Source organism: Rhinatrema bivittatum, chromosome 17, assembly GCF_901001135.1.
Source record: "Rhinatrema bivittatum chromosome 17, aRhiBiv1.1, whole genome shotgun sequence".
NCBI classification, from domain to species: domain Eukaryota; kingdom Metazoa; phylum Chordata; class Amphibia; order Gymnophiona; family Rhinatrematidae; genus Rhinatrema; species Rhinatrema bivittatum.
In genome coordinates, this window is record NC_042631.1 from 33,448,247 (window position 1) to 33,471,822 (window position 23,576).

General features: G+C 45.8%; 2 protein-coding genes across 4 annotated transcripts in view; one reads left to right on the forward strand and one right to left on the reverse strand.

Moving 5' to 3' along the window:
• The window catches only part of MYRF (myelin regulatory factor), a 249,515-nt gene extending 245,686 nt beyond the window's left edge, over positions 1-3,829 (forward strand). Inside the window, 3 exon segments of the mRNA XM_029582535.1 lie at positions 1,258-1,360; positions 3,028-3,106; positions 3,537-3,829. Coding sequence (XP_029438395.1) covers positions 1,258-1,360; positions 3,028-3,106; positions 3,537-3,649 — 295 coding nt within the window. The 3' untranslated portion in view covers positions 3,650-3,829.
• A 6,226-nt stretch (positions 3,830-10,055) lies between these two features.
• Positions 10,056-23,529, reverse strand: TMEM258 (transmembrane protein 258). 3 transcript variants are annotated; one of them, XR_003853240.1, is made up of 5 exons: positions 23,375-23,529; positions 21,295-21,404; positions 19,725-19,877; positions 13,826-13,864; positions 10,056-10,426 (listed from the first exon to the last, which is right to left on the reverse strand). XR_003853240.1 is itself a non-coding variant. In XM_029582602.1 (4 exons), the coding sequence occupies exons 1-3, from the start codon at positions 23,375-23,377 to the stop codon at positions 19,751-19,753; spliced, it is 240 nt and encodes a 79-aa protein (XP_029438462.1). In that variant the 5' UTR covers positions 23,378-23,529; the 3' UTR covers positions 10,056-10,426; positions 19,725-19,750. The 3 variants fall into 3 exon arrangements, 2 of the variants coding, with proteins under 2 accessions (XP_029438462.1, XP_029438461.1); XM_029582602.1 differs by lacking the exon at positions 13,826-13,864; XM_029582601.1 differs by lacking the exon at positions 10,056-10,426 and having other exon boundaries at positions 13,709-13,864.
• Positions 23,530-23,576: the final 47 nt, after the last annotated feature.

Consider the following 23,576-nt stretch of genomic DNA (forward strand, 5'->3'; position numbering starts at 1 on the left):
TGGTATATATTTTATGTGGACTTCCAAGATGGTGTTGTTATACAGTCATGTATAATAAACCTTGCTTAAGATTTAGACCTTTATACTAGGCACTTCTGTTAAAGTGCCTTCATAATCATAGGTCTGTGCTTCTCAATAAATAGCGAGTCATAGTGCAGAAAAGTTATTCAAGACTTATCTATGGTTTATTTGCTGTGCAACAACAAAAATAGATGAGTCTTGAATAACTTTTATGAAAATGTGAAACAAAGGTATTTTACCAGAAGTGCATAATATGAAGGTCTAAATCTTCACAAGCACAGTTTATTGGAAGATCTTGTATTATTTTTCTGATTCCCCGATTCAGACATAGTTTCTTTATTAAAGGTTTTATACAGCCTCCATGCTTAATGAGCAATGTCCTCATTTTACTGTAGTCTCGCTTTTTTTTTTATTATTTATTTATGAATTTACAGAGAAATATCCAAGAACAATCTTGTTATAAGAAATGTTCAAAGGCAAATAAATGTATACCAATATCACAAAATGAATAAAGCAACAAAAACGAACAAAAAAATCTGCTTAAGACATCTTGCCTAGGTAATCAGACCACATTAAAGAATGGAGAGAAAAAAATGGAAAGGATTTCCACCGGAAAATGCCACTAATTAATAAACTGCATCCTACTGACTCTGTGGAATGGCCTTTGGCATCTTTTGTTACTAAAGTTAGTGCTACTTTATCTGTTGAGTCTCCTTTTTTTTTAAAGCTAAACGCTACTGCAATGTTATTTCTTCTCCTCCTTCCAGCGATTATGTCACGTTTGAGTGTTTTATGACCACTATTGCCAAACGGCTTCGCTACTGTTACGCCTTGCCCCAGGGGCCTGTGCTCCACTGAGGACTGGATCTAAAATATCTCCCCTTCTGGTCGGTTCCAGAAGCAGCTGCTCCATGAAGCAGTCATTTATTGCATCTAGAAGCTTAACCTCCATACCATGCCCTGCTGAGACAGTTAACCAGCCCATACCCAGAAAGCTGAATATCTAATGAACTTAATTCTCCCTCCCTGCAATTTAAGCCAAGCACTTCTGGCTGTGTCCCCAGTGAAGCTGAGGGATGACTCCTTGCCAGCCTCTTCCAAGCCCCCTTTCTGGGTTTGTGTACTTGTATCGGTTGTATTGACTTGGCAGATCTGGATAGTACTTGCACCCTGTTATTCCAGCCTGAATTGTCGGCCTCTCCGTTGATGTTTCTGCCTCTGTTGCTGTCTTTCCAGTGCCTCTTCTGATGTGTCGGTCTACCTTTGTGGTCTTTCCAGCTCTGATCCATGTGAAGACATAGCACCCTCAAATATCGCCACTAATCACACAGATATCCAGGTAATAACACTAAGTTTTCTTACCTTTCAAATGCTGCTCTACAAAAAGGAACTGCCTCTGTAAGGGGCATTATTCTATCCCGGGGTTACAGAGCTGATGGAGAGGGGGAGTAAGATGGACTGTGAGCAGGGACTGCCCCCTGTGCTATAAGGGGCATTATTCTATCCCGGGGTTACAGAGCTGGGGGGGGGGGGTGAGATGGGGCTGTGAGCAGGGACTGCCCCCTGTGCTGTAAGGGGCATTATTCTATCCCGGGGTTACAGAGCTGGGGGGGGGGGGTGAGATGGGGCTGTGAGCAGGCACTTCCCCCTGTGCTGTAAGGGGCATTATTCTATCCCAGGGTTACAGAGATGGGGCTGTGAGCAGGGACTGCCCCCTGTGCTATCCCGGGGTTACAGAGCTGGGGAGGGGGGGTGAGTTGGGGCTGTGAGCAGGGACTGCCCCCTGTGCTGAAAGGGGCATTATTCTATCCCAGGGTTACAGAGCTGAGGAGGGGGAGTAAGATGGGGTTAAAAGCAGGGACTGCCCCCTGTGCGGTCATTCGACTCCGTTAAGAAGTTGTATGGATAACACCTCTGATTGGCTATTAAAGAGCCAGTTGATTTTAAACAGGTCTAAACCAGAGATTTGGGTGCAGGAAGCATTTTATTAAAGCTCCCTCTCTTTTACAGCTTGATGTAGAGGATTATGTAGGGAAGGCTGTGGATCAAGTTTAAAAGTCTTGGTGTAGTTTTGGATTCTGCTTTCTCTTTGGAGATATTTGTAAACCAAACATGTAGAAGAGTCTATCTCCATATGAAGAGAATGCATCACTGAAAGAGGTTTCTGGAAGAGGGAGCAGTGAAGCTTTTAGTGCTCACTGGGGATGATGGGTACCCTGGTTTACCAGGGGGGTCTGATACAAACGTTACAACTGATTCAGAATACCGCAGCCAGAGAGAGAGTTTCCCCAATGCTGGCCTTGTTGCACTGGTTACCAATAGTGGAGAGGGCAAAATTTAAGTTAATTGTGTTAATTTTTCGTAGCTTACATTTCAAGGGTCCACAGTATTTAATCTTCTGAATTGGCTTGGCATAATTCTAAGTGGTCTGTTCGGTCATCACAGTCTGCGCAGTCAGAGCTGCCACATGGATGAAAGTTTAGAGCTATAGTAAAGATTCAAAGTGAGCTTTTACTGCTATTGCTGTGGAATGATTCACCTGTGGCAATGAGGAATGAATATTATCTGCGGTTTTGAAAATTGGTTAAGTCACATCTGTTTCCTAAAATTGTCCAATAATATCAATAAGGTCTGATAAGTCAGATTGTGGGGTGGATGGTGGGTGGGGAGTTGTCTATAGCATTCTAGTTGTTGTGTGTATTTTGGTTTTATTATGTTATTGTTTTATTCTTATGTTATGTATTGTATTGGCTTTTATTTGTTTTTATTATGCATGTAAACCATTGTAAACCACTTTTATTATTTGACAGCTTATGCGCTATATACATTCTGTGAATGAATAAATTCTATCTATGGGTTACGGAGCTGCGGGGTGAGATGATGCTGTGCACACTTGTTCTCCTCCAATCCTATTCAGATTGTGGCAGGACGTGCTGGTAATGCTTCCGCAGTGCTCGTTTGATATGTCCTCATTTCTGTGTCTTGGTTTTATTCCCTGCCTTGCAGAGCACTTCTCATCACTGGCCTCTGGTTATTATCGCCTTCCGTGAGTTCACCTATCACCTCCGAGTGGCTCTTCCTGTGAGTACGTGCAGTATTAGGGACTGGGATAAGTGAGTGAGTGAAGGTTGCTCGCCGCCGCTGTGCTCATATTCCCAGTAGCCTGCCTGCCTTCTGAGGCCGCGCACCATGGCTTTCAAATTCTTCCCATCCCCTCCCCTCAAAACCCCAGATATGCCTCCATGGGTCTCGTTATTAAACTCGATCCAAGGTACTCCTGGAGATCTGCCTAGGAATTTTGCCTTCTGGAGGAGAGTAGCTTTTTGGTTTTAACTGGGGAAGGTGAGGGACTGTAGAGAATGTCATTGTAGCAATAATCTCTTTCCATGCATTGCGTATAAAAGATCAGGCGCTCCATCAGCAGCCGTCGCCACGATCTTGCCGTGGTGCAGAAGGCAGGGGTAAGCTCCTTCAGGGCTCTTCTCATTTCCCTTCTCACTTTTGTTTTTCTTCAGGGGGAAGCAGACTGCGACACCAGCCCAGACCTCGGGGGCCAGCTTTTTACCGACTATTATCTCCGATTTTACCGTGTGTGTGGCTGAGGCTCGCTAGCACCGGTGCACTCTGAGGGGGGGGGGGGGGGAGAGGGAGACCGCCAGTCCTCAGCCAGGAGCTCTGCTCTCGCAGCCCAGGGCCCCCGGCTAGCTGGGCGCAGGAATGGTGTGGCTTGTTCTGAACTGAAATGTCTCCCTGATGAGGACAAATCAGGACACCGAGGGCAGGACACTGCCACAGCATTTGACTTTTATAAGCCTTTGAGCCTGCACTGGCAGAGGGTGCTGAAGCCCCCAGAATGCTGGGGGGACACTGGTGCCTTTCACCCCCAGCCCTGTCCCATCTTCTCTCAAGGACTACACTGGATTTGAGACACTGGATCGACCGACGGGTTGCCATCTTCACAGCTTCCATGAGGAGGGTTTCTTTGTTTTGTTTTGTTTTCTCACTGGACATGAAAACGTCTTGGACTGTGGAAATAACGCAGGCTGACCCCGGCTGGGTCTGCCCTCTGCCGCACTGGAAAAAGTCTGACTGCCACTGGATTACTGTCTTATACTACTGGAATTCCTGTTGGTGCAAACTGGATCTACACTGGTGAAACTGGGTAAATGTCGAACCCTCAGCTTGGCGTCTCTTCCACGTTGCCTGCCGGGGGGGGGGGGGGGGGGGGGTGAGCACGAGAGACTCTAGAGTGCTCCTGGAGAAGCCCAGGAGGCTCCCCTCCCATTCCCAAGCCACAAAGGACCGAACGTAAAACGACTCACTTTACTGGGAGTTCCTGTTACATGAGATTACTTCTTGGCCCCCACTAACATCCACCATATCCCAACCTGTTACTACTAGGCGGGCTCATCCCCAGCAGAATAGGTGAATCCAACTTGAATACATTATTCCTGAAGATCACGTCCTTGTTCCTGCCTTCATCATTCCTCTCTCCTTTATCCATCTCCTTGTGCCTTATTTAACATCACCATGGATATTACTGTATAAAGTGCTATGCAAGCTCCTCTCCTCCCCTCCCCCCCCCCCCCCCCCCCCCCCTTGGGAACCTTTCTCCACGGTGGGAATAGGAGAAAGTAGCAAGGAACCCAGAAGAGTCCAATTATTCTTCAATCTCGTTTCTTTGCAGCTTCTTCATGCGCTGTGGTCCCCCTCTGTCCCCCAAATATGAACATTGCTGGGGGGGGGGGGAGGGCAATAATCACCTCTCCTGCTCCCCATACCTAATATATTTGTTGTACTGATAACATTTGGGCTTCTTACTCATCTGAAGTTTGCATGTTGATGTGTTATGGGTTTCCCACAGCACTGACAAACAGTTGAGAGTTTGGCCCTGAGGTGGGGTCTGCGCCCCTGAATAGCTCTTACTGAGGGGACTGCCCCCCCCTTACAGAGCCTGTGGTGTGGCAGTCGGAAGGGGGCCCTGCTCTTCCTTGCTTCCCACACCTGTTTCTGCAGCTGCAGCAGAATTGTTACCCGTGTAATTCAGCAAGGAGCAGGTCAGATCCTAGGATTTGCTAAGCAGAAGCCGTGGCTCAGGACCATTCCTTAACTGTCCATGCCAGGGAACGAAGGCACCCGTGGCTGCTCTGAAGCAGAACACCCCAGCCAGAAGAAAACCACCCTGCCTTGGGAAGGCCCACGCTAGAGGTGGCTGTGCATTCTCCTCCGAGATGCTGGGAGTTAGGATATCTCATCCTGCCTTATTTTGGAAAAGTGCGTCTGTGGTTCTGATTGTGGCCTGACCTGGAGCACTTGTGCAGAAGCTGAGAGGTTCTGCATACTGCAAAGAGGCCTCGCCACCCGCTGGAGGATGACGGAGGGAGAAAGATTTATAGGACCAAGTTGATTTCTCCGCTCCTCTGAAAAGCTGTTTCTTTGTGTCCCTGAAACTGTTGTGGGATTGTTCTGTTCCACAGCCCTAACTCGCTAAACCCCTGAACTCGTCACGAGAGAAGGGAACCCCTTCTGCTGCCATTTCTTGCTTTTGGATCTAGGAAACCAAAGGGGACGCTACTGGAGGATTTTATGAAACCCCACAGGGGACTGGAAAATAGCAACAGCTGCTGGAAGAGTCTTAGAGAAGGTAGGGCTTTGAACATTTCGAGTAATTAAAGGGTCCAGTCCTTTGCCAAAGTCAGTGGGTAAAAATAAGATCTTCAGCTTGCAGCGTTGACATTTTGTGCCCTTTCTCTTCTCCAAGACTGAAGGAGAAATGGTAAGATCTCTGTTACCTAAGAGATAGCAAGATTGGTTATAGTCACTCAAGCAACTGCTTTATTCACTATTTGGATATCTAATAGTTAACTAGTAATACTTATCTGAGTCATTCTCACTCAAACAAAAATGTAATTTACAAGCAGATCACACATCCCTTAAGTGGATATAATATCCCTCAGGGTCATCACAAGGGCTGGCACACATGGGCCAAGCTAGGGGGCACCACCCCGCCCTGGGCAGTCTGAATTTCATTCACCCAAAAGGAAGGGGGGGACCTTGAGAGCAACCCTCACCCTGCTCACAGTTTTTGACGGAGACTACTCTGCGCTGCCCCCTTGCCCTGCTGGACCATGCAGTGTAAAACCTTACTTGGCCTTGGTTATACCATGCAACTGGTATTCACACCCCCAACTGAAAAGCCCATGAAATAAATAGCAGAACCCTAGGTCCTCCTGGCACCTCCTCCTTCCCCCAAGAACCAATGGCTCTACCACTAGCACTGCGATGATTATCGATTGCCTCCTGTCCATGCACTCTGAGAAAAATGAGGACCATAGAGCGCCTGGATTCTGGAATGCAAAGAAAGAGCATCAGCCAACACCCCTCTAACCATCAATGCGCTTCTTCCAGAATCATTAGTTAAAAATACTGCAGCCGGTCCTGAACTCGCAGGGTGGAGATTTGCCCTGGCGTCTGTTTCTTAGTGACCTGCTGAATAGGGAATCTCCTGCAGTGATGTCTACAGCAGAGTGCACCTGTGCACTTAAGCACTAGGGGGCAAGAGGACCTCGCCTGCATGGGATGGGAGTTGTTTCAACAGAAGGGGAATGACATGTTGCCACTCTGGGAATGGTTGGGATGCAGAAGATGGCCCACCCGTGCAGCTGCCGTAGGACCTGCATCCACATGTCTGCTCTCTACCTTCCAGGCCTTGTTCATCCCCATGCATGTCTGCACTGACATCCAGAGTCCGGCTTCAAAGGGGGTGTTCTCTGTTGTCCTGGGCGTGTGGCTGTCTCTTTGCTAACGACGTGAAGATTCTGTTTGTGGCTTTTTAAGTCTGACTTTTGGGGCCGGAGAGACATTATATCTGAAAACAGGTAAGGAGGGCTCATCATGGTCAGTGGAGATAAGAGGCCAATAACAGATGTTGCAGTGCCTTGTGAAACACTATGGGGCAGATTTTTAAAAAGTACGCGCGCGCGTACTATTGTTCGCGCAACCGGCGCAAACAAAAGGCGCGCGCAAGGCTGCGCAAAATCGGCAGCCTGCGCACGCCGAGCCGCGCAGCCTGCCTCCGTTCCCTCCGAGGCCGCTCCGAAATCGAAGCGGCCTCGGAGGGCACTTTCTTTCCGGCGCCCCCACCACCTTCCCTTTCCTTCCCCTAACTAACCCGCCCCCCCCCCCCAGGGTGCTAATTCCCCCCTCCCACCTTTACTTCAAAAATTACGCCTGCCCGAGGCAAGTGTAACTTATGCGCGCGCTGGCGCACCATGTTCTGGTCTGGAGGCTGGGCCGGAGGTCACGTCCACGCCCCGGGCCGGAATCATGCCCCCCGACACGCCCCTGACACACCCCCCAGGAAAGCCCCAGGACTTATGCGCGTCCCGGGGCTTGCGCACGCCGCCCAGCCTGTGCAACATAGGCTCGGCGCGCGCAGGGGGTGGGAGGGGCAGCTTTTCGGGGGTTACGCGTGTACCCCTTTGAAAATCTGCCCCTATAGTTTTATTTTGAGGAAATGCAATGTAAAGCCTTAATTTTACTGCTGCCATTTTATTTTAGATTTTTTCATTTTGGTTTGGGTTTTGTTTTTGCTTACAAAAAAGTGGTATTTTTTTTTCTGCATGTTACTTCAAATTAATACACTATTTTGGAAAATGCTTTATGGAAGATGGCCTCCTCCTTAAGTACCTCTGGCACAGAGCTTTGCAGACCAGGTCCTTTAAAGCTGAAATACTGGAAAAGAAGAGGAGCAGCTCCCACCACCGCCAGCTGACCCGGCTCAGGGGCTGTCCCCCTCTTCTTCAGCGCTTGTATTGCAGATTCTTGAAGACTCAACCAGAAATCTAGGTCAGGTTTCCTTGTTGCCATGGCCTGGATCCTGAATCCTTTCTAGAGATGGCCCAGGGAATATCCGTCTGCTCTTAGAGATTACAGTTCAAGGCCCTGCCCGCTTTTCTACCTTCCTTTCCATGCCCACGGCTGGCACATATCATAGGCGGTGCTGGAATTGTGCCCTGGCAAGATGGAAGGGGGACAGGTAGGGGAGAGCCTTACCAGCAAAGCAACCTCAATCAGCTAACGCCTGTGACCCACACTCTCACCCTTTTCAAGTTGACTCCCGGATCTGGGCGAGAGCCCCTAGCCTTACGATTGCCTACCCTGACCCCTGGCCTCCTGCCTGTACCATGCAGCAGGGCATCCAGTCCCGGGGCAGTACTGCTGCAGTCATACACTGTACAAAATCTCTTCTAAATGATACCGAGCCGCATAGATACCCGACTCCTGCATTAAAACATGCGGGCAAGACCTTTAACACTGACCACTTTCCATTTCCCCAAAGGGTTTTTGTTTTTTAAATATTAAAAAAAAAAAAGTCTTAATACCATTTATAAAGCTTAAAGCCTGTAAATATGGATGCTGCAGTCAAGCATTTTAATAATGACAAAAAAAAAAGCACTAATTCTGTATTTTGAAATGTTTGCAGTCACACATTGTAATCGTTGTATATTGCCACTGTTGTGTAGATTTTTTCTGGGTTGTGTTTGTGCCTTATCATTTGCTTGGAGGGGGGGGAAGGGACTTTGCTGCCCCAGCTTTTGGGATGTTCACCGATTCTGCCTTATATTTATATCAGGCGCAGTTTGCAGCGTGCCGAAAGGGGCCCCTGCAGCTGTGTTTTCCATTCTTCGTTTTTACCAGATGGCCAGAAATGCCCCTGTACAAATATACACTTTATAAATATATATAAATACTGCTTTGTATCCAGCACGGGCTTCTGGGATTATTTCATTCAATAAAACACGCACCGGCGTGCTTCAGACTTGTACAATTGCTCTCTTATATTGCACTCCATAAGCAGCTGGCGGCACTGCGAGCTTCCTCACAGCAGTGCCCTCCGGGAGCTACACGCTGGCATCACCCTGCCAACCAAAGGGTAAAGCATGGTCCCTGGAATAAAAACTCTAGCGCCGCGATGCAGCTTCCTCCCAATTCCACGTCAATCCCAGCACGCATTAGTGTATTATAAGCAATCTGTGCTTGTGCCACTAGCAACGGTGGCACTATGAGCTTCCACACAGCGGGGTCCTGTCACAGCCAACCCAAACTCTCAACAGTGCGAGATTCATCCTAGGTGGGCCCTGCCAGTGAAAATAATAAATGAAGATGAAGCAAGCCCAATTAGCACAGCTTGGTTTCTGAGCTACCATATGGGAGTCGTTTTGGTATAATCCCAAATGATGATACGACCACTGTATTCCTGGGGCAGGTCTGAATAGCACAGATTTTGCCCAGGGTGCAGAATTTCTGAATTTGGCTGGGCAGACCCAGAGGGAGAAGGAGCAGCTGCAGGACTGGTCCTGGGGGGAGTGGGGGGGGGGAGAGGAGAAATTAAAGGAAGAACGGGCAGAAGCACTAGAAGGGAGACAGTACGGTAGAGAAGCACTAGTGCAGAGGAGTTGAGATGAGGCTGCAGTGTGGGCGATAGGCAATGCAGTGAGGTTAGGTCGAGGATGCCGGGAGGGAGCAAGCAGTAGTGGGGTCAGAGTTGGAGAGGATGGCAGCTGTGGTTTCACCCAGAAAAGGCAAGAGAGCTGATGGAGCAAGCCTGGGGAGGGAGTGATGACTCTGAGAAGGTAGGGGAAGAGAGTAAGCAACATTAGGAGAGAGAAACCTGATGGAAGGGATGAAAGAGCTGGGGAGAGAGGACGGAGCAGGGTCAAGCCTGGGAGAACAGGGAGGAAAAGAAGTTGCTGTGGGGGGGCCTGTCCGAGCAGGGGGTGTTTCAAGCTGAGAGAGGCTGGTTTTATACTGTATTACAGCATTCCTGGGGGGATTCTCCGCAAAAAATATTTCAAATTTTTGCATTTTGGAGTAATTTGTTTTCTGTATTGTATTTTAAATTATCATTCAAAATTGATGATTATACTGTGATATTTTGACAGAAAGATGCAGATTATATTATATTATTTTGCACCGAATTCCTCCAGGAGTAATTAGGAGGCACAGCCGTGACAGAAGGATTATTCGAGAGCCGAGGTGGTTTTCTCTTTTATTAACAGAACTGTGAAAGTTTACGGAGTTGTACATTAAAAAGTGGAACACCCTGACTCTGAAGAACAGTTCTCTCTGAACAGTGAGCATCTCAGAAGCTCTGCCACCCCATCGGGCTTCCCTGGCCTCCCCCCCCCCCCCCTTCCCCCATTCTGTTCCGACCCACAAAACCAGAGTCCACATGCATTCCGTTACAAGGCCGCTGCGCTGAACTGGAAGCGCGCCGTCAAAGTCCTGCCCATCTCATCAGACTCCTGCAGCTTCCTGTGGATACGCCTCCAGCTTGGGCTCCATGGTTTGTAAGTTAAAAAAAAAAAAATATAAGACTTCTGAGATTCTGTCCATATAAAAACTGAAACGAGAGAAGAACAGGTAAGAGAAGCTGTAAACGGGCCTTGCTCCACCAGGACAATGATGGATGTAGCAGAGTTCATGTGGGTACCACCTCTCTTACGTTAAAAGGGCTGTATTAGCAGAAAAAAAGAAAGCAGTGGGGGGAGTTTAGGCATGGCCTATGGCCTTCCGGGCCAGGGAAAATTGCTGTAGTGAGTGAGCCAGCTCCGGCCTTGGACCCAAGCCTGCAAGTTTCGTTGGGGGGGGGGGGGGGGGGGGGGTAGGCAATCTGACTTTGAACTGTGTGCACACCAGAGCCTCCAGGAGTAGAGGGAGATAATGCCCTGCCCTGGCCTGGTACCAGCCACACACCTGCCTCTTTCCAGCCACTCTTAAAAGGCGGGCGGTTTTAGCCTTCCTTCCAAAAGGGAGAACGGTTGCTGAGAAGACCGCGCGTGTGGTTGTGTGCGGGGCTCTCTACACACCAAATTCTTCAACGCAGACTGGGGGAGAGGGGACATAAGAACTCTTTGGTTTGGTTTGGTTTTTTCATATCCAAAAATCATAGGCTCCGTTAGTTTTAGGTGGAATTCCTTAAAAATCATACTGTGCTGCTGCCATCTTCCCCAAACGTGGCAGTGGTCTCCTTTAGGGGGGTTTATTTCGCTTTTTCAGTACTTCGTTTAATATTTACATTCCGGCCAGCCCTCGGCAGAATACAACAAAGATCAATGATTCATACAACTAACAGCAGCTAAGCCCGCAGCTTCTGCACTCTGATTTTGTTATTTACCTATTAGGTAAGGGAGGGGTCCTGAAAGCAGTCCTTGAGGCCCACCCAGTCAGACATGTTTTCAGAATCTCTAAGGAATATGAGATTTATTTGCTTCCAGAATCTGTTCTGACCACCCCACTTTCTGTCTGGCTTTCAGATACCCATAATATATAAGAACTTAAGACTCGCCATGCTGGGTCAGACCAAGGCTCCATCAAGTCGTGTCCTGTTTCCAACAGAGGCCAAAACCAGGCCACAAGAACCTGGCAGGATCCCAAGGGGTAGATACATTCCCAGCTGCTTATCCCAGGGATAAGTAATGGGTTCCTCCAACTCCACCTTAATAATGGTTTATGGACTTTTCCTCCAGGAACTTGTCCAAATCTTTTTTAAACCCAGCTATTCTAACAGCTTTTATCACATCCTCCAGCAACAAATTCCAAAGTTTAATTATCCATTGAGTAAAAAAATATTCTTCTATTTATATAAATATATTATATAGTAACTTCATTGTGTGTTCCCTACTCTTTGTACTGTTTGGTTTTTTTTTTAAAGTGTAAACAACTGAATACCATTTACTCGTGCCATTCCACTCATTTTATCAATCTTCCAATGTTTTGATAACTTCCTTCTTCACCCCCCCCTCCCCTCCAAGTTTGCCTTCGCCCTGTTCAATGTAATTTTCCCTTTTTGTTACAAGTTACATGTAAACCAATATGATGTTACGACGAATACCGGTATAAAAAAAAACATTAAATAAATAAATAGGTCCCCTCAACCATCACTTCTCCCAGCTGAAAAGCCCTAACCTAAACAGATAGATAAATAGATAGGCTAAAGAGGTTAGGACATCTTTCTTCATAGGAGAATTGTTCAATCCCCTTTATCATCTTGGTCACCCTCCTCTGTACCTTTTCTAATTCTGCTATATCTTTGAGATGTGGTGACCAGAACTGCACACAGTACTCAATATGAGGTCGCACCATGGAGCGATAACAGAGGCATTATGATATTCTGTTTTATTCTCCATTCCTTTCCTAATAGTCCCTAGCATTATCTTTGCTTTTCTTGGCTGCTGCTGTATTTTGAGCAGAAGATTTCAACGTATTATCAATGATGATGCCTAAATCCTTTTCCTGAATGGTGACTCCTAATGTGGAACCTTGCATTGTGTAGCTATAAATTGGTTTACTCTTCCCCAAGTGCATCACTTTACACTTGTCAACATTAAATTTTATTTGCCATTTGGATACCCAGTCTCTCAGTTTTGCAAGATCCTCTTGTGATCTCTCACAATCCTCTTATGATTTAACACTGATTAATTTTGTGTCATTGGCAAGTTTAATCATCTCACTTGTTCCCGTTTCCAGGTCATTTATAAATATGGTCCCAGAACAGATCCCTGGGCACTCCACTATTCACCTTTCTCTAATGGAAACATTTACCATTTAGCCCTACTCTCTGTTTTCTCATTTTTAACCAGTTGGCAATCCACAATAGGACATTGCCCTCTATCCCATGACATTTTAAATTTCCTAAGAAATCTCTCATGAGGGATCAAATGCTTTCTGGAAATCCAGATACACTATAATCAACTGGCTCACCTTTATCCACATTTATTAACACCTCAAAAAAATGTAGCAGACTGGTGAGGCAAGACTTCCCTTGGCTAAATCCATGTTGGTTTTGTCCCATTAAAATATACCTATCTATATGTTCAGCAATTTTGTTCTTTATGATTGTTCTAGCAGAGTCTCTGGTCTGTAGTTTCCTGGTCACCACTTTATCCCTTTTTAAAAATTGGCTTTACACTGGCAACCTTCTGGTCTTCAGGAACCACAGATGATATTACTGATTGGGGACCTGCTATTGGAAATTTGTAAACTATTTCTTTTCTCAGTTCTTTCAGCACTCTGGGATGTATACCATCTAGTCCAGGTGATTTGCTACTCTCATTTGTCAGTCTGCCCTAGTACATCTTCCAGGTTCACTGAGCTTTGTTTCAGTTCCTCTGAATATCATTTCTGGTATGGGTATCTCTCTTACATCGTCCTCAGTGAAGACTGAAGCAAAAAATTCATTCAGGCTCTCTGCTATGTCTTTGTCATCCCTATGTGTCCCTTTTACCCTTTGATCATCTAATGGTCCAACTGACTCCTTTACAGGCTCTTTTACCTTTAATGTACCTGAAAAAGTTTTTATTATGAGGTTTTGCTTCCATGGCATGCTTCTTTTCAAGTTGTCTCTTTGCCTTCCTTTTCAATGCTTTGCATCTAACTTGCCAGTCCTTATGCTGTTTCCTGTTTTTGTCATTTGGATTCCTTTTCCATGTCTTGAAATATGTTCTCTTTGAGTTATAGCCTCTCTCACCTCACCTTTTAACCATGCCGGTAGTCATTTAGACTTCCTGCCACCTTTTCTAATATGTGGAATACATCTGGTCTGGGCTTCCAAAATGGTATTTTTAAACAACAACAAATAGTCCAAGTTAAATAGATAGGGGCAAAGATTACAAAAGTACAATCCTAATGGGAAATAATTTGCTTCTTTTTATTAGCAAAAGAAAATATTAAAAAAAAAATATATATATATATATCCTTTGAGACCAACGAATATGCATGGCTCCTAAAGCAGTGGAAGTACCTCAATACAACCGAGTACCCACGGGGTGGAATGACAGTCCTGGAAGAAAAAGAAAATGTTTTACAACTTTGTTCTTGAAATTTGATTTTTGATCAATGGACGCCAGTAGAAAAAGTTAAAGCATAATTCACTTGATGTCTCATTATTTTTATTTTTAAACACTGTCCATGCCTGATCTAAACTCTTAACCTTTGCAGCTGCTCCTTTCAGTTTTTTCCTAACCATTTTCCTCATTTCAGCATAGTTACACCTCTGAAAGTTAAATGCTGTTGCAGTAGATGTCTTTTGTGTCCTCCCTCTAGTTATTAAGTCAAATTTGATCATGTTGTGATCACTGTTGCCAAGTGGTTCCAACGCTGTTACCGCTTGCACCAAATCCTGTGTTCCACTAAGGACCAGGCTAAAATTATTTCCCTCTTGTTGGTTCTTGTACCAGCTGCTCCATGAAGCAGTCATTTATTTCATCTAGTAACTTATCTCTGTAGCATGTCCTGATGTGACATTCACCCAGTCAATACCTGGATAATTGGAATCACCCATTATTACTGTGCTGCTGATTTTGTTAGCTTCCTTAATTTCTTTTAGCATTTCATTGTGTGTTTGTTCATTCTGGCCAGGTGGATGGTGAAACACACCCTCTGCTATTTTATTCCCCTTTTCACCTGGAATTGCTATCCATAAAGATTCAACATTGCATTTTGATTCCTGCAGAATTTTATCCTGTTTGACTCAATGCCTTCGTTAACATATAGTGTGCCCCCCTCTAAAAGTTTGATCCATCCTATCATTATTTATTTATTTATTTAACATATTTCTATACCGGTCTTCATGAATGGGATTCATATCAGGCCGGTTTACATGGAACTTGGGGGATTAACATTATTATGTTAATTATGATTATGATACAATTCGTACCCTGGTATCAGTGTCCCATTGGTTATCCTCCTTCCACCAGGTCTCTGAGATGCCAATTATATTCACCTCTTCATTCAGTGCTACACTTTCTCTCTCCCATTTAGCATTTGAATACAGACATTTCTACGTACGTTTTGTGTTTGTATCAACAACCTGCTCATCAGGTGACAGAGGTAATTTGGAATCTTTCTGCACTTTACTTATAAACACCTGGTCCACGTTGACATTTAATGCGACCTCTCTACTGGAATGTCCTAATTTCCCTGTTCTTAGTATCCTTCAAAGATACATCATTCCGAACCATACGCTTCTCCCCCATCATCTAGTTTAAAAGCAGCGCTATCTCCTTAGGTTAGTGCCAGCAGCCTGGTTCCAGTCTGGTTAAGGTGGAGCCCATCCTTTCGGAAAAGCCTCCCCCCTTCCCCAAAACGAAACAGTTCCTACACAACCTAAAATCCTCTTCCTTGCACCATCGTCTCATCCGTGCATGGAGACTCTGCCCGACTCTGGAGTCCTGCATGTGGAATGGGGAGCACTTCTGAGAATGGAGGTTCTGGATTTAAACTTTCTACCTAAATCTGGCTTCCAGAACCCCCCTCGTACACTTTCCTAAGTCATTGGTACCTACATGTACAAGACAGCCGGCGCCTCCTCAGCACTATCTAAAATCCTGTCTATGTGATGCATGAGGTCCACCACCCTCAAGCGATCCTCACATCCACCAGCCATCCAGCTATCAACCTTCTTAATCACCAACTACTATGACTGTCCTAACCCTTCCCTCCTGGACACGTGTCCCTGGAGTTCTATCCTTGGTGCAAGAGGATACTACATCACCTCGAGGGCAGATCTTAGCTACAGGATTGCCTCCTGCCTCATTAAGGCGATGCTGTCCTTCCAGGTGACCTTTCTCCTCCAAGGCAGCACAGGGGCTGCCAGATTAGAGGTGGGCCTTCTCTATGTCCCTGAAGGTCTCCTCTATATACCCCGCTGTCTCTCCTAGCTCCTCCAGGTCTACCACTCTAGCTTCCAGACATCGGACTCATTCTTGGGAGAGCTTGGAGCTCTTTGCACAGAGTGCACACCTATGAGCTCTCCCCAGCTGGGAGATAATCATACATGTGGCGCTCAGTGCAAAAGGCTGGAAAGCCCCCCTCTCGCTGCTGGACTACTGTCTGTACCTTACTTTTGTTGATTTGTTATCAAGTTAAAATTTCTAAGGGAATAGGGATGTTCAGTTAATCTAGAGTATTTTTAGTCTATTGATTGATTTAATATTTGTCTGACACTGACCCTCAAAACACTATAATTAATCAAGATATTACCCACCTTATTAACTCTCGTTTTGAATTCAGTTCCTCCTGTATATGCCTGCAGTAAATTTTACAGACCCCGGGTCTCCAATATATGCAACTTTATCTGATGCCTGTTCATTGTGGATCTCCTGAAAACGGTTAATTCCCCAGGAGATACACCACTGCAGTGACACAACTAAAGTGAGTCTGGGGGATAGAGACTAAGGGAAAAAGAATCCCAGGAAGTTGCAAATGAAGGCTTGCAGTGCCACATCCCAGCTCGGATTCCAACTGAGATAGAAATTTGTTGACAGCCTATTTGTTTACTCAGGCATTTGATGGTGCATGATTTGGAGCAAGCATTTGAATTTTTTCAAGGTATGACTTTAGAAGTAGATTTTTAATTGTTTTTATTGTTATTGTCTCTATTTTGTTGATATTTGCTTTGAATTATGTTTGTGTCTAATTTGATTTTATGTATTGTTTTTTGCAAACCGCTTAGAATTTTTTTGATATGCGGTAATAAATAAATAAATGTCCAAAAAGGCAGACGGAAATTGGCAAGTCCAAAAAAAGAAAAACAAGAGGGGGAGGGGACGACAAAGTGTCTCTCGGCTCCAGTCTTTTCCCCCTTTGCATCCCACTACCTTTTTCTCCCTTCACCCCTAGTCTTCTCTCTCCCCCTTCAACAACCAGCTCTGGTATCCTCTCAAATGCACACCCCTCCCTGTTGCCAAGCCCCTCTCTCATACACACTGATCCCTTCTCACATATGGACACATGCATGCATCGAGCCGATCCCTTCCCTGCCTCCCAGCTGACTCCCTCTAACCTTCCCCCAAACAATCCTTTCCTCACCTCCTCCTGCTGCCTGGCGCCTCAGCTGGGTGGCTCCCAGGGTGCCTGCCCCCACACTGCAACCAACATCAAGACCTTCACCATCAGAACTGGGACTAAAAAGGTGTCAAACCCAAAATCACAAGGCTCTGCCTCAATATCTCAGGCGGCAGAGATCAGCCCTCTGCTTCCTGCTCCAGCCCCTCCCCTCCCTGCTCCAGCCCCTCCCCTGCCTGGCAGCAGGCAAGGAACTGGATGGGGGTGGGTGGGAGCCTGGAGTAGACAAAGAAGAACCCTCTCTAATCCAGCCCCTTCTCTTTTGTTCCCACGGTCTCCTCCTATCTGCAGGGAACAGAAAGGTGGAGGACTGGATGGCAGAACAAAGGATTCAGTTATCATCTACATATTTATTTTTCAAAATTTATGATCCCTTATTCTGTATTTGGTGAGGGTCTGTGTTCTATGTGTGTGATGGAGGTGAAGTATTCTGCTAGCATTGGGTTCAGCGTAGGGATCTGTAGCAGTCCAGCTTGTACTGTTTGGTGTACTGGTGTTTTAGGTCCAGGTGGAATATTTGCAGTGTTGTTGCTGCTTGAGTTCTGGGAGTTAATGCTATCTTGATATACCAGGTTCGTTATATAGATTCTGAGTGACTTTTTACAGGATTTTGTATTACTTCACAAAGTGCCTGGTAATGGAAGGATTTTGTGTCACTGTAACTGAAGTGACAACATAATCTGAATGTTTTTGCTATAGTGAGTAGTAATGGCACAGCCAGATTACCTCCAACCAATGTAGTATGGATATCTTTTAATTGATATATTTAGGTATTTCTTGGATCTTTTTTTTTTCTCATCTGTTTCCAGAAATCACAGAACACACATTCATCAGACTGTGGCATGATTTCTGGAAGATATATTTTGCAAACCAAAGTTTTAATTTTGAAAAGTATGATGTCCAGCAATGTGAGTTTACAGGGCTGTTCTGGGAAGGGCTGTGGTGGAGACACAATGATGGTTGAGTTTAATTATAAACACTCCGGGGAAGCCGATGAGCCTGAAAATTAATTGAGGAGGGTGCACAAGGCTGAAGGACCTAGGGCAGTGGTTCCCAAATCTATTTGGGGAGACTCCCAGACACTCCTGCTTTCAGGATACTGCAGTGAATAAGCTGGTGTAGGAGAAAGGGAGGGACTGCCTCATGGCTCGCTGGCCCTTTAAAGTTTCTTCCGCCATTGCTGCTGCCACAGGAATGCAGGCCAAGGGATATAGGAGGAAGAGAGACGGAGAGGGGGTAAACCCAGCCAAAGAAAGCACTGCAAAAAGAGGAGGGACTCCTGCTGCTGGGTAGGGGTGGGTGAGGGGGAAAGAGGGATGCAAGATCAGTAGTTGGGAGGAGTGGAGAAAAAGGAAGACCTGGGGCAAGGGGTCGGGGGGAGAAAGAGAGGGATTCAGGACACAGAATGGATCGAGAAGATGCAGGATGAGGTGTGAGAGAAACATTGGGGGAGTCAGGGCACAGAGTGGAGGGAGAAGAGGACGAGAAAGGGTTTGTTGGGCATGGGATGGGGAAGAGAGAGGGACGCCACTGTAAGGCCGGCTGTGTCGTTGATGCTAAAGGAGACAGAGCTGCGTCAGAGCAGGCACAGGTAAGTGAAAGCGGGGCGGGGGGAGGCGTAATCCTGTATATCTGCCCCAGGCGCAGAAAAAGCTGGTTCTGGCTCTGAAGTTAGTCCCCCACGGTCACTGCCCACCTGATTTGGCCTCCCTCTGCTGGTTCCAACGCAGCTGTCACTGGGCCTCCGTGTCACTTACTCTACCTGGCGCACATTATCGACGCTCCTGCCTCCAATGAAGCCCATTCCAGTGCCATGACCCCACAACCTGACTCTGCGTGTGTGCACCAGGGCTCAAAATAAAGGGCAAGCATGTTTACAACAGATAAAAATTATAATAGATACTGACACCTTGTGGTCAATTCCTAATACTGCAGCCGGACAAAAACTAGGTCCAGAGGTCTGTGGGGAAAATTCCAATATCCCCTCTAATAGTCACCTCAACGTACAAGCCCATCACTAAACCTTTGCAAAATCTGATGTGGGACTGCTGGCAACATGCAGAGTTAAAGCTACAGCAGAAACAAACATCTTAAGCAATAAGCATAGGAACATAAGAAATTGCCATGCTGGGTCAGACCAAGGGTCCATCAAGCCCAACATCCTGTTTCCAACAGAGGCCAAAACCAGGCCACAAGAACCTGGCAATTACTCAAACACTAAGAAGATCCCATGCTACTGATGCAATTAATAGCAGTGGCTATTCCCTAAGTAAACTTGATTAATAGCCATTAATGGACTTCTCCCCCAAGAACTTATCTAAACCTTTTTTGAACCCAGCTACACTAACCACATCCTCTGGCAACAAATTCCAGAGATTTATTGTGCGTTGAGTGAAAAAGAATTTTCTCCAATTAGTCTTAAATGTGCTACTTGCTAACTTCATGGAGTGCCCCCTAGTCTTTCTATTATCCGAAAGAGTAAATAACCGATTCACAACTACCCGTGCTAGACCTCTCATGATTTTAAACACCTTTATCATATCCCCCCTCAGCCGTCTCTTCTCCAAGCTGAACAGTCCTAACCTCTTTAGCCTTTTCCATCCCCTTTATCATTCTGGTTGCCCTTCTCGGTACCTTCTCCACTACAACTATATTTTTTTTTTGAGACACGGTGACCAGAATTGTACACAATACTCAAGCAGGGAGACATTTCCTCAGTTCTCACACGGGCCACACATTATTATCTGGTCTGAACTGCAATCTAATGCCATGCTTCTGTAGCACTGCAGCCTTACCTTGCATCTCTCCCACCATGCCACACTCATACATAGATCCCAACCCAGAGCAGCAGGAAGAGGACTCCAAAGCCCATGAAGAGCGAGGCCACCAAGGAGATGAGCAGCTCCTTATAGATATCCCGGGTGTATTTAGTGGAGGTGACTTCATAGCTGAGCCAAAAAGGTTAAGGACAAAACTGAAAAATGCAGATAGACACATTCAGGCAGCAGAAAGAGGGGGCGATATACATGTGCACGGAAAGATAGATAGGCTAACGGTCATCAAAATCTGAGGATCACTGCAATCTGCTCTTACGTTAGTTTCTTCAATAAAAGGATTCCTAGACCGGCAGGCAGTTACTATCAAGCTGCTTACTGTAAGTTAACTTGATTGTTCAGTTTCCAGGGTGAGTAATTCTAATGGCAGAATGGGAATAAAACAGATTAGCAATAAGCCACCACTGGATGTCTGGTAAGCAAGACATTACCACATGCCATGTGTGTTGGGCACAAGGTGAAGTCAGTGCCTTACACTAACCAGGACACACTGTAATATATCTTCCTGTACACCCAGCACTGGTTTCTCATAAAATAAGTCCCATGCCTAGCTCGATGGCTCAGTGACGGTGTGCAAGAAGTTCCTGCTCCTGGAGTCCCAACCATCACACAACAGCAAAATCCACTGGCTAGGCTCAGGATGCGAACATAACATTTCCGGGGGGAGCTGGGGTGTGTGGCCATAAAGTCAAAAATTGTCACTGCAGTAGCAGAGGTAGACAAGAGCAAGGAGAAAGTTACAAATGGGAAACCAACCCTGGTAGCTGCAAAAGGCAGGCTCACGGTGCCACAGTCCAGTAGGAATTGATTCCAATTGAGCCATAAACCTCCCTCACCACCCCATCCATATTATGGCTTCCTGATATTCAGTCACCACCTCTCCTTCCCATCGCCACCCCCTGCCCCCTTGTACAGTTCCTACCCCACCCCGCCTCCCCTATGCACTTCATCCCCCACCCCCGCGCTACCCCCCACTTTGTCGTCTCTTGTATATAATTAATTTATGTCCAACCTGGTTAACCACATGTAATCTCATTTAATAACTGTGGCGCCCGTTGGCTCTACAGTAAAGTTGTCACCTTTTAACTTCCTATCCTTCCTCCATCTATCATTGTAATTTCCTTTCTCAGTTGTCTGTAAACCGACATGATGTTTTTTTTACGAATGCCGGTATATAAAAGTTATAAATAAATAAATAAATAAAAATAAAATAAACCCAAAAGTGAGTATTTACCATGAGTGGGACCAGTCGAGGGGGCACAGGATTTTATACCCAGATTTTAGTAGATCAACCTCAGATTGTAGTCCAAGAAACCCCTTCTCATAGTGAACACCCAGATTATGAGCAGAGTTTTGGTTTGCAATCAAAGATCTCAGTCTATTCATTGTTTGTTTTACAGATAGCTAGACATGAAAGAAGTCCAGATCTCAGTACTTTATTTCATTTTATGTTCTTATGTTCATTTTATGTTCTGAGAAGCACAGCCAAATCAATTACCACAAATCTATTCAGGAAGCATTGAAAGGATACACAAAGAACCAGGCAGTGAAGAACATGCCGATAGCGAGTAACACCACAGTGAGGTGAGGGAAGACAGCCGGATTTACCGGGCTGGTGTATCTGCTCATAGCCTCCAGCTCCTGAGGAAAAAAATAACACAAACATGATTTATCACAGGGTGGCAGTCTAAAACCAACTTTGGAGAATGGTTGTGAATAGGATTACATAAACAGACAGACCAAGTGACTGCCTTATTTTTGACCAAAAACTGAATGAACATTCAGGAACACCTGTCTCTAGATGCCAGTCTATAAGAAGTCTGCTTCTGGGACTGTCCTTGGCCATGGCTGATGGCTTCTGCTTCTGTAAGATTGGCTAGGGAACTTCACAGGGCTAATGATTCAATTAATATTTACTGAAATCACTACCTCAAAGTTCTAATGGGCACATTTATCCTGGAAAAAAAACTGGAATCTGTGCTATCTTATAAAGGAACAAAAAGTCATATCATCACAGTTTGAAAAAGATGCCAATTGCCTACTCATGTGCACACTTTCAAGACCCAAACTTATTACTTGTGATAGTGTTATGGACCATAACCAATACAACTTTTACACCATAATGTCTTCTCTAGAACCTGCACACTTTACTCAGTTCTGTCTTTTAAACAGATAATTTTCCGAATGCACAAAAGAACCCCAGGGCAATTAAATTGTCATGATGTTCCTATCTGCCTGGCCAGGGAAACTCCAGCCGACACATGAAAATAGTTCTGAGAAAGGACCTGTTAGCTATGCATTTATTTATTTAGAATATTTCCTGACCACCTCCAATCACCATTTCTAGGACATTCACAAAAGACATGTCTGCATGTTTCTCTGGTTGTTCGAAAAAACAAAAGTGAAAACTCTGGCATCTTTCACCTAAGCTCTGCTATCCCTGCTCTTGATGTAATAAAAGTGTGTTCAGCTCCGTGCACACTTTACTCCCAATGCAAGGAGTTTAGTGCACACTGTGTGCGCAAATTAGTAGGATTTACTTGGAGGACTATGTTAATCAAGGCATTGGCTATTATTCCCCAATACAAAGAGGACTATAGGCTTTACTCGTGTTTTCTTATCATTGGAAATGTAATTCCTGGTCTAAGGTGGAGGGAAGTTTCTGAGGCTAGTCTTAGGCTATAGGGCTGAACCTGGAGTTTGTGGTGCAGGGTCCTGTATGTGGGATTTATATGCATAAATCATGTTTTATATGGGCTAAGCACATTTTTCTGTGCACATGTTCGAGTAAACACAGTTTTGTTTTTAACTGCATCAGGCGTTAACTCTCTTTTTAGCAGGAGTAAAGAAAATATGCACAAGTTCAGCACACTTTTACTCACATCTTTGCCTCTGGTCCTTTGTAGAGCACTAACCAGGGGATTATAAATCTACATAGGCTCACAATAGCTCAACCCACAGCTGTTAAAATGTATCCTTCTCTGAGCTCAGTTATCTTCAATTAGATTTAACTCCGCTGGTTATTGCCCTTCCTTCCATGTTACAGAGTCTTCCTACCATATAGTTCTGGTACACCCAGCTCCAATCACCTCATTGTCACACTCGTCCTCGCCCCATTCTTCCACTTTTCTTCCCAGTTGCCCCAACCATATAACGTTACAAACGGTCACAGCCGAGCTGCCAAGCAAACACTGGAGCCAAGGTGTTTAACTCATTGGTTCGGGGGAAGTTACATGAAAAGATGGCCCAAGAATGGGCGACTCCCGATACACGACCAGGGATCTGAGCATAAGCCGAGATCCAAAGTGTGAAGGAAGTTTGGTTTCCCATTGAAAATGCACTGGAGAAAAAGGAGCTTTAGCAAGCGAGACCCGGAAGCACCTCTCTTATTTAGTACATTTTATCTTCAGAGCTTTTTTTTATCGATGAAACAGAGAGGGCTGCCTAGTTAGTCCCAGTCACTCCCGTGGGGCCCTTTGGATGTCCACGCAACAGCGGAGGCTCTCCCCCTCCCTCCATCCGGGAAGCGGGACCCCGCCCGCGAAACAAACGGCGAAGGGAAACTTCAACTTAACGGGATTTGAAGGCACAAGCTTCCCGGAAGCGCTCACCATCTCCGCGGGGCCGCTCTCTCCCGTAGCCACCGGAAAGCCACGTCTGTCAGACAGGGAAAGAGTCAGAGGTCAGGCCACAGCTTGCTGGGAAGCGGAAGTGGCAGCAAGCAGCAGAGCCCTCTGGGAGTGGTGGTTCTATTCCTTTCGAGCGCCGCTATTGGAGAGAATGGAAAGACACGACGTGCTGGCGTCATTGCGC

What these genes read in the sequence shown, in the direction of transcription:
- TMEM258 (XM_029582602.1), bottom strand. An exon ending in TTCACTGCCTGGTTCTTTGT is followed by an intron (nt 19,878 to 21,294) that starts GTATCCTTTCAA and finishes TTTTTGGCTCAG; the next exon opens with CTATGAAGTCACCTCCACTA.